Consider the following 13,918-nt stretch of genomic DNA (forward strand, 5'->3'; position numbering starts at 1 on the left):
GTGTTTGTCCCCCTAGCATTGCTTGACAACCGATGCTGGTGTGTTTACGTCCCCGTCACTTAGCGGTTCGGCAAAAGAGACCGATAGAATAAGTACTGGGCTTACAAAAGAATAAGTCCCGGGGTCGATTTGCTCGACTAAAGGCAGTACTCCAGCATGGCCGCAGTCAAATGACTGAAACAAGTAAAAGAGTAAAGAGTAGAGAGGATCCCCAAGCAGATGCGATATGGTGAACTGGTTTCTGGAAAACATCCCCACCAGAAACCAAGACTATGATTTAGGGACTATGCAAAATCCTTGTTGAAGGCTTGTGAAATATGGAAGATCAATTGGGAAAGCAACGTTTCTCTGAACCTGGAACCATGTGGTTGTGAAGCAAGCTTCTTACCACACAGCCAAGCCTGCACCCACCCACCCACCCACACACACACACAAAAATGGGACAAGAACACAAAACATCCAGACAGATGGTACAAAGGAAACGAGGACAGGTCATTTGGAGTTTTCTATCCTCAGTCGAGTTCCAGATTATCTTTGCAATTTTGGCTGTTTATAATCGAGGTTGCTCCAATCTGGCCAACCCCAAGGTAAAACTACGCTAAGGTAAAACTACACTAAGAGCATTTGATTCCTTGGAAGAAAGCAGTGAATGTATACGAAATGCAAAATCCTTGTTGAAGGCTTGTGAAATATGGAAGATCAGTTGGGAAAGCAATGCTTCTCTTTGCTACCACTGGATGAAACAAGTTCTGGAAAGAAGGAATTTTTTCAAAAAAAAGATACATTTTTTATGCAGAAATTAAGTCAGTAGCTCAAAAATACATCATCGATGTAGTGAATGGGAAAAGCTTGTTCTGTGATATCTATAGATGATTTGATGATGATGATGATGATGATCTCACTAGCTTATCTTCTCACCCCTAAATGAATGTCAATGCTTGAATCCTCTAATCCCAACTCATTTGTCTCATTTTTCAATTTTAGTTCATGAGGTATTCAAAAATGTTGCCAACAAATATGATTTGATGAACGATGCCATGAGTGTTGGAATCCATCGTCTTTGGAAGGATTATTTCATAAGGCAGTTGGCTCCGACTTGTGAAACCAAACTTGTTGATGTGGCTGGAGGAACAGGTAAGGAACTGGCTCTTAAAAATATTGTTTTCCATGTATATTTCTCCAACTTTATCCTTTCTTTTATATTTATCTCCCATCAGTTTCTACCTTTAGAATGTGGCCATGCTAGGGCACTGCATTGAATGGTTTTAGTCCGACAAATTGATCCCAGTACTGATAGGTCAAGGCTGATCTGGAACCCAACCTAGGCCCCCATGTCTATGGTGTTTGCCGGTGGAATAAGAACTGGTTGGAGATCACGCGGTCGTTAGCCTCAAATCGCCAGGTCTGGTCGGCGTTTGTGAGAGATGCAGCATTGAGGATGAATGAAGCCAGCTCAACCCACCCCGGGTGAATGCTATCTCAAGACAAGAAGAAGAAGCATGGAAAATGAACAATAAATGATGATGATGATGATGATTTCCATTAAATAAATTTGGTATTATACCAGGGGGCCAGATGACATTTTTTCTGTTTGTATATAATTTTCAATTTTTATTTCATTTCATATTTTTCTAACTGTTTTTGTTTTGTTTCTTTTACTTGCAGGTGACATTGCATATAGATTTCTTAATTATGTCAAACACTTACGAGCAGATCTGCCTAACGATGCTGAAGATTTCGATCAACTAATTAAGGATGAGTTTGTCACCATCAGTAGCTCACCTGAAGTTGAAAATGATGCTGCTGTGGGGGCATCTGCCCAAGTGACTGTTTGTGATATCAACCAGTCGATGCTGGACGTTGGTCAGAAACGATGCGAGGAGTTAGGGTATGACCCAGGTGGGTTTTTTTCTTTAATAAAAGTGTGTGTGAGTTTGTATTTTATGCCAATATTGACCTAATGTGTCACTTCGGGACCCACAAAAATAAAACTGCTTATCTGGTCAGCTGAGAGACATTGAAGGACGAATTTCCTCTGTGTGTGTGTTTGTGTGTGTGTGTGTGTGTTTGTGTGTGTGTTTGTGTGTGTGTGTTTGTGTGTTTGTGTGTGTGTGTGTTTGTGAATGTGTGTAAGAGAGTAAGCAAAAACAAGGCACTGAGACAAAAGCGTTTGAGAACCAATGTTGTAGATACTATCGCTGGAGTTATGGAAAAAGCCCCCAGTGCACTCTGTAAAGTGGTTGGCATTAGGAAGGGCATCCAGCTGTAGAAACCCTGTCAAAATAGACAATACAAGCCCAGGGCAGATCTTCAGCTGGTCATCATCATCATCATCATCGTCTAGCGTCCGCTTTCCATGCTGGCATGGTTTGGACGGTTCAACTGGGGTCTGGGAAGCCAGAGGGCTGCACCAGGCCTAGTCTGATCTGGTATGCTCTTCCTAACGCCAACCACTCCATGAGTGTAGTGGGTGCTTTTTACGTGCCACCTGCACTGGTCAGTTCCTGTCAAACCATCCAACCCATACCAGCATGGAAAACAGACGTTAAATGATGATGATGGCAATATATGTTTACTGGCCTGGCACTTCACCTGTAGTTGGACTGGGAATCTGAGCTCTGTTGTATCATGCATAATGGTAGAGGTCAACAGAGAAAACAAAGAACAAGACAAAATTGCCACAAGGCATCTTACCTGATCCCCTAATAAATCTGCTCCCGCCTCTAATTTCTTTTTCTTCTTTTTTGTCTTCTGCAGCTTCCATTAAGTGGGTGCAGGGCAATGCAGAATCCCTCCCGTTGGAGGACAACCAGTTTGACGCCTACACCATTGCCTTTGGGATTCGCAACGTGACTCACATAGACAAGGTACGTGTCCAACCAACGAACATTCTGGATTTGACTTAGAACCATGTGGCTGCAACTACAGGTGAAGTGCCAGGCCAGTAAACATATACTATTGCTGGAGTTATGGAAAAAGCCCCCAGTGCACTCTGTAAAGTGGTTGGCATTAGGAAGGGCATCCAGCTGTAGAAACCCTATCATACATATACATAGCAATAGTATATGTTTACTGGCCTGGCACTTCACCTGTAGTTGCAGCCACATGGTTCTAAGTTCAATCCCATTGTGTAGCACCTTGGACAAATGCTTTCTGGCCCCTCCTTAATCACTATCTCCTCAGTCCTTCCTTCCAAGAACATCTGGTATTCCCTTTCAGCTCATGTCTTTACAAAGGATCAACTGCAGCATTAACCCTTTACCTATTTCTTTACTACCCACAAGGGGCTAAACACAGAGGGGACAAACAAACGTATTAAGTCGATTACATCGACTCTAGTGCGTAACTGGTACTTATTTAATCAACCCCGAAAGGATGAAAGGCAAAGTCGACCTTGGCGGAATTTGAACTCAGAACGTAACGGCAGACGAAATACGACTACGCATTTCGCCCGGTGTGCTAACGTTTCTGCCAGCTCACCACCTTTAACCCTTTACCTATTTCTTTACTACCCACAAGGGGCTAAACACAGAGGGGACAAACAAACGTATTAAGTCGATTACATCGACCCTAGTGCGTAACTGGTACTTATTTAATCAATCCCGAAAGGATGAAAGGCAAAGTCGACCTTGGCGGAATTTGAATTCAGAACGTAACGGCAGACGAAATACGACTACGCATTTCGCCCGGCGTGCCAACGTTTCTGCCAGCTCGCCGCCTTTAACCCTTTACCGTTCAGATTACTCCTATCTCATGTAATGCTTATTAATCCACATTGTATTGCATTAATCATGCATCATCTCGTAGCTTTGAGATTTCAATGATGTGATGGTCTATTTTCAGAATGACATTATAAGACCGGTTTGGGAAGCCGGACATGACCATTATGAACATAATACAAGATAGAATATGGAGACGGCTGGTTTAAATTCTAAAGGGTCAATGGTATCAATCTCATTGGTCTAGAAGGGCCCTCAAAGGCCTTGGGCAATACCCTTTCCTCTGGATCCAGCAACTAAAACAAAGGATTGGTGATGACCTTCTGTATTTGAAGTTGAAACCACGAAGAATCGACGGAAATGATAGTTTTCTATTTAGGGTATAAGGCCAGCAGGTTATGAGTGGAAGAGGGTTTGTCGATATACTCAATATCAGTACTCCTTCCGACCCCGGAAGGGTGAAAGGCACATATGACCTAGGCGGGATTTGAACTCAGAAATTAGATAATATGCAGCTAAGCAACTGATGCGTCGAACAAAATGCTTACCAGCATTTAAATGTTAAATTTCTTCCCACCACGTCAAAATTCAACCATATTTTTAAATAATCCAGATATCAATCTCATTGGTCTCGAAGGTCCCTCAAAGGCCTTGGACAATACCCTTTCCTCTGGACCCAGCAACAAAAACAAAGGATTGGTGATGACTGACTGACTGACTTAAATAACAATAGCAACAACAATAAGGATGTGTGTGTCTTTACATGTATATATGTGAGTGTGTGTATAAGGTACTTGGTGACCCTGTTGGTGATGGTGCCATGTAAAAAGCACCTAGTACATTCTGTAAAGTGGCTGACATTAGCAGGGAGGCATCTAGTTGTAGAAACCTTGCCAAAACAGACGACTGTGCCGGGTGCTGCTTCTGGCCTTGCCAGCTTCTGTGAAACTATCCATCCCATGTCAGTGTGAAAAAGAGACATTAAATGACGATGTGTGTGTTGTGTGTTTATATGCTTATATATATATATGGGGTGGGGCTCACAGGACAGCCTGCTGTGCTAACCTTGGATTGTAGGGTGACCCGCTGTGCTTGAGGAGACCTATTTAGTCAAGTACGTCAACATCAACATCAAAATAAAAATCAAATGGAAATTGTAGTTATGATACCTGTGCTGGTGGCACGTAAAAAGCACCATGCAAATGTGGCTGATGCCAGCGCCGCCTGACTGGTGTCCATGTCGGTGACACGTAAAAAGCACCAACTGACTGTGGCCGTTTGCCAGCCTCCTCTGGCCCCTGTGCCGGTGGCACTTAAAAAGCACCCACTACATTCTTGGAGTGGTTGGCGTTAGGAAGGGCATCCAGCTGTAGAAACACTGCCAGATCAGACTGGAGCCTGTCGCAGCCTCCTGGCTTCCCAGACCCCGGTCGAACCATCCAACCCATGCTAGCATGGAAAACGGGCGTTAAAGATTGATGATGATGTTGTTGTTGTTGGTGGTGGTGGTGTGTGTTTATACCTTTTAGCCTGTCTCCTTTATTCTTTAGTCATCATATTCTGATTTCCCTTTCCATGACTTATTGTTGTTGTTTTAAATTCTTAATTCCAGGCTCTTGAAGAAGCTTATCGGGTCCTCCGTCCAGGTGGAAGATTCCTCTGTTTGGAGTTCAGCCAAGTACCAAATTTTGCAATACGCAAGTGAGTTGCTATCCTTTTAACTCTTTTTTTAATACCATCCCACCTGGGACAATCCCTGTGACCATTCCTGCACCAGTCCTATGTTTTAGTATGTCTCTCATCATCATCATCATCATTTAACATCTGCCTCCCGTGCTGGCATGGGTTGGACAGATAACTTGTGTCAACATTTGAAACTAATTATTATTATTATTATATCATCATCATCATCATCATCATTAAGGTTGTGAGCTGGCAGAATCGTTAGCACGCCAGGCGAAATGCTTCACGGTATTTCGTCTGCTGTTACGTTCTGAGTTCAAATTCCGCCGAGGTCGACTTTGCCTTTCATCCTTTCGGGGTCGATAAATTAAGTACCAGTTACGCACTGGGGTCGATGTAATCGACTTAATACCTATGTCTGTCCTTGTTTGTCCCCTCTGTGTTTAGCCCCTTGTGGGTAATAAAGAAATAGGTATTTCATCTGCCGTGCACAAACACACACTCACATGCACACACATACACACACTCACACAGGCACACACACACACATGCACACACTCACACAGGCACACCACACACACACTCTCACACACACACATGCATGCACACACTCACATGCACCACAGGCACACACACACACACCACACACGCACACACTCACACACATGCACGCATACATACACATACTCACACACACGTACACACACAAAGTTTAACCCTATTTTACCGCAATTCTGTTTCTATTAATCCCCCTTCTTTCTTCTTCCAGCGTCTATGATTTTTATTCGTTCCAAGTGATCCCTGTTCTGGGGCAGGTCCTTGCTGGGGACTGGAAATCTTATCAGTACCTTGTGGAAAGCATACGTCAGTTTCCTGACCAGGTTTGTCCATCTTATCAACTCCTTTCTCTCTCCGTCTTTTCATGGTTGACCATGGCTATATAGAACAGATCTATGGTCACAACACACTGCCAGGAATTGAACTCACGATCTTACAATTGTGAGCCAAATACCCTAGCCTCTAAACCACTAAAAACCCTTTTTTATCCTGCTGAAATTGGGGGACATCTAATATATCCAGATCTCTTTTAGCGGAAGTGGGTGACTTAGTGGTTACAATGTAGGATTCATGTTCGGAAGAACCAGGCGATGCATTGTGGTCTTGAGCAAAACACTTCATTTCACATTGCTCCAGTCCATTCAGTTGGCAAAAATGAGTCGCCCTCTGACAGACCAGCGTCCTGTCCAGGTGGGGGATATATACGCTATGAAATCGGGCAACCAGTCCCTATAAGTCGGTATGACTTGAGAAGGTAACTTTACCTTTTTAGTGGAGGTGCATGGCTTAGTGGTTAGGGTGTTGGACTCATGATTTCATGCCAGCTTTTGACTCCAGTGCTCAACTGGTACTTATTTTATCGACCCTGAAAGGATGAAAGACTAAATTGACCTCAGCAGAATTTGAACTTAGAACATAAAGATGGACGAAATTTTACCTGGTGTGCTAACGATTCTGCCAGCTTACCACCTTGATATATATTTTGAATGGTAGTGCCTAGGTGTCAGAACCACAGTCATATCTGTTTGGGCAGCTGATGATGGGCATACACATGTTCAATTGTGAATTTCTTATATTTTAGTCTTGTTATTCTGGGGGTTGTCCTTCATTCTCGTAAAGTGAAAAGTGTTTGTGGATTCATAGTTTGTTGGGATCACTTACTTTGGGATTGTTTGGTTGTCTTCATAGGTAACCTAATTAGGCATTGAACAATGCTTAGATATTGGTGTCTAGTTTGTTTTTATATATATATATATATATATATATATATATATATATATATATATATATATATATATATATATATATACTTTATTTAAAAGCAGCAGAAATTCATAAAACCTGTTACTTGGAGTTTCACGTTCCCGTTCGTCGGACAGTTTTGTTAGTACTGCCCAAGTGTCAAAACCACAGTCATATCAGTTTGGGCAGCTGATGATGGGCATACACATGTTCAATTGTGAATTTCTTATATTTTAGTCTTGTTATTCTGGGGATTGTCCTTCATTCTTTTAAAGGGAAAGGTGTTTGTGGATTCATAGTTTGTGGGGATCTCTTACTTTGGCATTGTTTAGTTTTCTTCACATGTAACCTAATTAGGCATTGAACAATGCTTAGATATTGGTGTCTAGTTTCTTTATATATATGTAGATATATACACTTTGAATAGTACTGCTCAAGTGTCAAAACCACAGTCATATCTGTCTGGGCAGCTGATGATGGGCATACACATGTTCAGTTGTGAATTTCTTATATTTTAGTCTTGTTATTCTGGGGGTTGTCCTTCATTCTCGTAAAGTGAAAAGTGTTTGTGGGGATCTCTTACTTTGGCATTGTTTAGTTTTCTTCACAGGTAACCTAATTAAGTATTGAGCAATACTAGATATTGGTGTCTAGTTTTGAGAGGTCCTGTGGCTTATATGCAATGTGTCTCATTTTCTTTGGCAGTAAAGCTGAAATTTACTGTTCTGTTGCAAGTGCTGTTATTTATTTTCATTATAAACTTCACTAGCTGTAACAAACATTTCACAGTGACATCAAACAACCAGTGAAGGCTACTGTTATTTCTAGTGTTGTTGTTGTTGTTGTTGCGTGTCTGTGATATTGACCTATCCATAAGTTAGTCAATTAGTCAGGCTTTCTTCTCTTTCCTGGTCGACTAAAAAAAAAAAAAAAAACTGCTTCCTCTTGTCTGACCACATCAAAGACAAACTGAAGAACTCAATGGGTTCTTGTTTGTTTGTTTGCTTGTTTGTTTGTTGTTCCGAGCCATGACATTTGATACAGCTGACCTTTATATTTGGTAAAGTCATACACACACTCACACATACATATGTATACATTAATGCACAAGTTAATCATACACATACACTCACACACACACACACATACAGTATATATATATAATATATATATATATATATATATATATATATATATATATATATATATATATATATATATATGTATATATATATAGATATATATATATATATAGATATATATATATATATATATATATATAATAAGATATATATGTATATAGATATATGTATATAGATGTATATATATATATGTATATATATGTATATATATATATGTATATATATGTATATATATATATGTATATATATAATAGGTATATAATAATATGTATATATATATATAATATGTATATATATATATGTATATATATGATATATATATATGTATATATATATATGTAATATATATATGTATATATATGTATATATATAGATGTATATATATTATAGATATATATATAGATGATATATATAATTTACACACACACATACAAGTATATATATATATATATTATATATATATATATATTATATATATATATATATATATATATATATATATATATGTATATAATGGAAGTATATATGTATATATATATATATATATATATATATATATGGTATATATATAATATATAGATATATATATATATGTATTATATATATAGTTACCACACACATTACAAGTATGTATATAAGATATATATATATAGATATATATATTGACAACACATACACACACATAGATGTACGTACATATACACGCATGTTAACATCGCAGAATTATGCACATTCACATGTGTGTTCTCATGCACACACACACAAACTTGCATATAGGTTTTCGCATAAACTCAACACGTGAATATTTATACCCACATTTATACAATCATTCACATAAACATACACACACACACACACACACACAACATATATATTTACATGTATGCACATACATAAATAAAGCCACAAACATACATCACACTCACGCACACTCATAAATTCAAATTTTCATACGCATACACACACATTTGCACACACATGAATCCCCAGCTTACCAGTTTTCAGTCAAACCGTCCAACCCATGCCAGCATGGAAAACGGATGTTAAACAACGATGATGATGATACATACGCACACAAATGCACGCATGCATGCTTGGGCACCACACACACACACACACACACACACATATGTACGTATGTGTTTGAATACATATGTAAATCCATTATTCTATAAAGGCAAACCCTGAAATGTTATCAGAAGGGGCTGGTTGATTATATCGAGCCCAGTGCTCAACTGGTACTTAATTTATCAACCCAGAAAGAATGAAAGGCAAAGTTGACCTCAGCAAGATTTGAACTCAGAACATAAAGAGCTGGAAGAAATTCCACTAAGCTCTTTGTCTGGCTTGCTAATGACTCTGCCATCTCACTGCCCTTACACTACGAGTAATATAATTGCAGAGATAAACTTCAGTTGACTGTTCTGTCTAGTTTCCATGTTAAAATCATGCACCATACCCGGTCCAGTATGTAAAAGAATACATACATAGGTACATATAGGCGTAAGAGTGGCTGTGTGGTAAGTAGCTTGCTTACGAATCACATGGTTCCAGGTTCAGTCCCACTGTGTGGCACCTTAGACAAGTGTCTTCTACTATAGCCTCGGGCCAACCAAAGCCTTGTGAGTGGATTTGGTAGACGGAAACTGAAAGGAACCCGTCGTATATATATATGTATATATCATCATCATCATCGTTTGCATCTGCTTTCCATGCTAGCATGGGTTGGACGGTTCAACTGGGGTCTGGGAAGCCAGAAGGCTGCACCAGGCTCAGTCTGATCTGGCAATGTTTCTACGGCCAGATGCCCTTCCTAACGCCAACCACTCCGTGAGTGTAGTGGGTGCTTTTACGTGATATATATATATATATATGTATGTATATATATGCATGTTTGTGTATATGTGTCTGTCTTTGGCCCCCCAACATCACTTGACAACCGATGCTGGTGTGTTTACGTCCCCGTAACTTAGCAGTTCGGCAAAAAGAGACCGATAGAATAAGTACTAGGCTTACACAGAATAAGTCCTGAGGTCAATTTGCTCGACTAAAGGCGGTGCTCCAGCATGGCCACTGTCACATGACTGAAACAAGTAAAAGAGTAAAATGAGAGTAAAGAGGATAAACATATATATAAGCAAACATACAAACAAATTTACAATTTAGAAATCAGATCGACAAGCAATTGCCAATTTCCAGGGTATGGTGACCTCATCGAAAGGTCAACTTTTGGGAGATGTCTGCATGTCTGTCTGCGTAGTTACATAGAGTTTTGTTGGTTTTACTGAGATTTGGTTCTCTAATAAATCTTCTCCACCATCATCACCATCATCACCATCACCACCATCATATCTTTATTAGCCTTTATTCCCTCTCACTTGTTCTCTCTCTTTCTCTTGCATGCTCTCTCTCTCTCTCTCTCTCTCTCTCATTCATTGATTTTCTCCCTCTTTCTCTCTTGCTCATGAACACACTATTTCTCATCCATGCTCTCTCTCTCTCTTTCTCCCTCTCACTCATTCTCTCTCTTTCTTTTCCAGGAACAATTTGCATCTATGATTCGCGCGGCCGGATTCCGAATGGTGACCTATGAAAACTTAACCTTTGGTGTGACTGCTTTACATTCAGGCTTCAAACTCTGAAAATTACTTTGAAATTGCCATTATGTGATATTTAGTTGCAGTGTCTCAAGTTCAAATCCTGCCTGTTCCACGCTGCTTTTAATACTTCCAAGGGTTCATAAAATACATTACAGACACAAAGGGTCAATTTGATCAACAAGCCCCTCCCCACAAATTTGTGGTTAGGGGCTTATGATAGAAATTAATATTATTGGCAGAATCATTATTTGTTTCAATCCTCTGGGGTCTGTGTTCAAATCCTGATCTCACTGAAATCATGTTTTCCTTTCATACTTTAGGGGTTGATTACAATTAAGAATCAGTCAAATACTGGGGTTGATGTTATCAATTAATTCTGATTTGAGGTTTCTAAACAAGAAAACAAAAATATATAAAAATTATAAAAAAATTACATTAAAATTTATTATTTAAATATTTAACCTTTTTGATGCCAATTCACTTTAACCCTTTAGCATTTTAACCGGCCATATCCGGCCAAAAGTATTCTGCCTGTTTTATGTTCAAACTGGCCAGATCTGGTCTCTCACACCAACCCTACAATATCGTTTTAAAAATTAATAGCTACATCATCAAAATCTCATAGCTACAAGATAATGCATGATTAGTTCAAAACAATTTAGATGAAAAAGCATTAATTTTGGCAGAATAATGTGAACACTAATGGGTTAAGGGAGGCCCCTGGGACTAAGGTGCAAGCCTTCTGTTTTAAATTATAACTTTAAATCAAAATTCCATGTTTATGTTCCAAATAATAACTAAATAACGATAAATTTATTTTAATAAATTCTTTGTTATTTTCAAAATTAATTGAAACAAGATTGGTGTATTTCTACAGAAATATGGTAACGAAAGGGACTTTCTGCGATCACCCCTCTTTCTAGGGTACAAACTTTCTGGGGTTTTTAAAGAGATCAGAAAGAAAACCTGTCATCAAAATTTCACGTTGATGTGGGTTCCTAACACCAGCCTTTGTTCTGTTATTCTTTCACTGGTTTCAGTCATTTGACTGTGGCCATGCTGGGGCACCGCCTTTAGTCGAACAAATCAACCCCAGGATTTATTCTTTGTAAGCCTAGTACTTATTCTATCGATCTCTTTAGCTGAACCTCTAAGTTACACAGATGTAAACACACCAACATCGGTTATCAAGTGATGGTGGGGGTACAAACACACACACACATACAATGGACTTCTTTCAGTTTCCCGTCTACCAGATCCACTCACAAGGCTTTGGTTGGCCCGAGGCTATAGTAGAAGACACTTGCCTGAGGTGCCACGCAGTGGGATTGAACTTGGAACCATGTGGTTGGGAAGCAAGCTCCTTGCCACACAGTCACACTGCACCTATAATGATAAAGTTAATTTACTAAATTCTTTTTTATTTTCAAAATTAATTGAAGCAAAAAATAGAGTATTTCAATAAAAATATTGTAACAAAAGGGTTAAATATGAACATTAAAAAACAAAAAAAACTAAAAAAAAAAAAAACTAAAAACAACATTAATAAAAAATAAAAATAAGTACATGTCACTTCTGTTGTTTTTGTGTTCTTTTTATTTACTCTTTCACTTGTTTCAGTCATTTGACTGTGGCCATGCTGGAGCATCGCCTTTAGTCGAGCAAATCGACCCCCAGGACTTATTCTTTGTAAGCCTAGTACTTAGTCTATCGGTTTCTTTTTGCCAAACCGCTAAGTTACGGGGACATAAACACACCAGCATTGGTTGTCAAGCAATGCTAGGGGGGACAAACACAGACACACAAACATATACGTACACATACATATATACATGTATACGATGGGCTTCTTTCAGTTTCCATCTACCAAATCCACTCACAAGGCTTTGGTCAGCTTGAGGCTATAGTAGAAGACACTTGCCCAAGATGCCACGCAGTGGGACTGAACCCGGAACCATGTGGTTGGTAAGCAAGCTACTTACCACACAGCCACTCCTGTGCCTTATTTTAAAAAATTTTAAACTCCAATATATCTCTACATCCATCTATTTTCTCTGCTTACTGTCCCTGGTAGGCTTGTAGGGTTAGAGACCTTCATGCTTTGCTCTTCCAAGGGTAATGACATCTGCTTCCTGTCTGAAGCAATTGCCATTACCCTTTCCAGCTGACGGTCTGAATTGGGCCCAAGGCCCTGTTCAAAGATGAACGCCAAAACTGTGTCCTTTCCTTTTGGTCACAGCTTAGGTGTTTCTGTCCCACCTGTGACCATTGTAAAGCCTTTCGTAGCTGCCTCAGAAAGTCGAGATAGCACTCACTCCATTGATGGGATGGCCCTTCTGAAGATAGTCAACAAATACAATACCTTTTGTATCCCAAAAAACTGAGGCCGTCACCTTCCCTGCAGATGAAACGAACTTTGAAATGATGCCCCAGCATGGTCGCAGTCCGACGAGTGAAGCAAGTAAAAGTAGATCCGATGATTAATCAATATACACAATCACACACCAATATAAATCAATCTAAACAAATTGATTAATTAACAAAAAAAAAAAAAATCACAAGGGATGCGTCGGCCGGGAGTCGAACCCGGATCGACTGCTTGGAAGGCAACCATGCTAACCGTTACACCACCGACGCCTCGCTGACGAAGAAGGTGAAATTGTCTAATACATTCTTAAGTATTTTAAGTCGCCATAATCGTTCTTTATTTTTGCTGAGTTTTGTGTTTTCTAGTTTCCTTCCGTTTCGCTGAAATATTTAATTATAAACAAGAATTACATCATTAGAAATGTTTTTTTAAAATATTATAATGGCGTGGAATATTTCGTTTGGGAGGGAAAAGCGAGATAAATGTGTGTGTGTGTGTGTGTGTCTGAATGAATGAGACTGTGTGTGGGTAATTATGCGTATTTACGTGTATGTGTTTGTGTGTCAGAATCTGATTGTGTATGTGTCTGACTGAAGAGAAAATGTG

General features: G+C 39.3%; 1 protein-coding gene and 1 non-coding gene across 2 annotated transcripts in view; one reads left to right on the top strand and one right to left on the bottom strand.

The window, feature by feature from the left end:
• Positions 1-11,096, top strand: part of LOC115224525 (2-methoxy-6-polyprenyl-1,4-benzoquinol methylase, mitochondrial) — a 12,216-nt gene extending 1,120 nt beyond the window's left edge. Inside the window, exons 2-7 of the mRNA XM_029795435.2 lie at positions 985-1,134; positions 1,666-1,899; positions 2,758-2,867; positions 5,332-5,420; positions 6,172-6,283; positions 10,885-11,096. Of these exons, the coding sequence (XP_029651295.1) occupies positions 985-1,134; positions 1,666-1,899; positions 2,758-2,867; positions 5,332-5,420; positions 6,172-6,283; positions 10,885-10,986 (797 nt within the window). The 3' untranslated portion in view covers positions 10,987-11,096. The remainder of the gene's footprint in view (positions 1-984; positions 1,135-1,665; positions 1,900-2,757; positions 2,868-5,331; positions 5,421-6,171; positions 6,284-10,884) is intronic.
• Positions 11,097-13,509: 2,413 nt separating this feature from the next.
• Positions 13,510-13,581, bottom strand: Trnag-ucc. Its single transcript has one exon. It is a non-coding gene; the product is annotated as a tRNA-Gly (tRNA).
• Between the last annotated feature and the right edge of the window lie 337 nt (positions 13,582-13,918).

This window comes from Octopus sinensis, linkage group LG25 (genome assembly GCF_006345805.1).
Source record: "Octopus sinensis linkage group LG25, ASM634580v1, whole genome shotgun sequence".
NCBI lineage: Eukaryota > Metazoa > Mollusca > Cephalopoda > Octopoda > Octopodidae > Octopus > Octopus sinensis.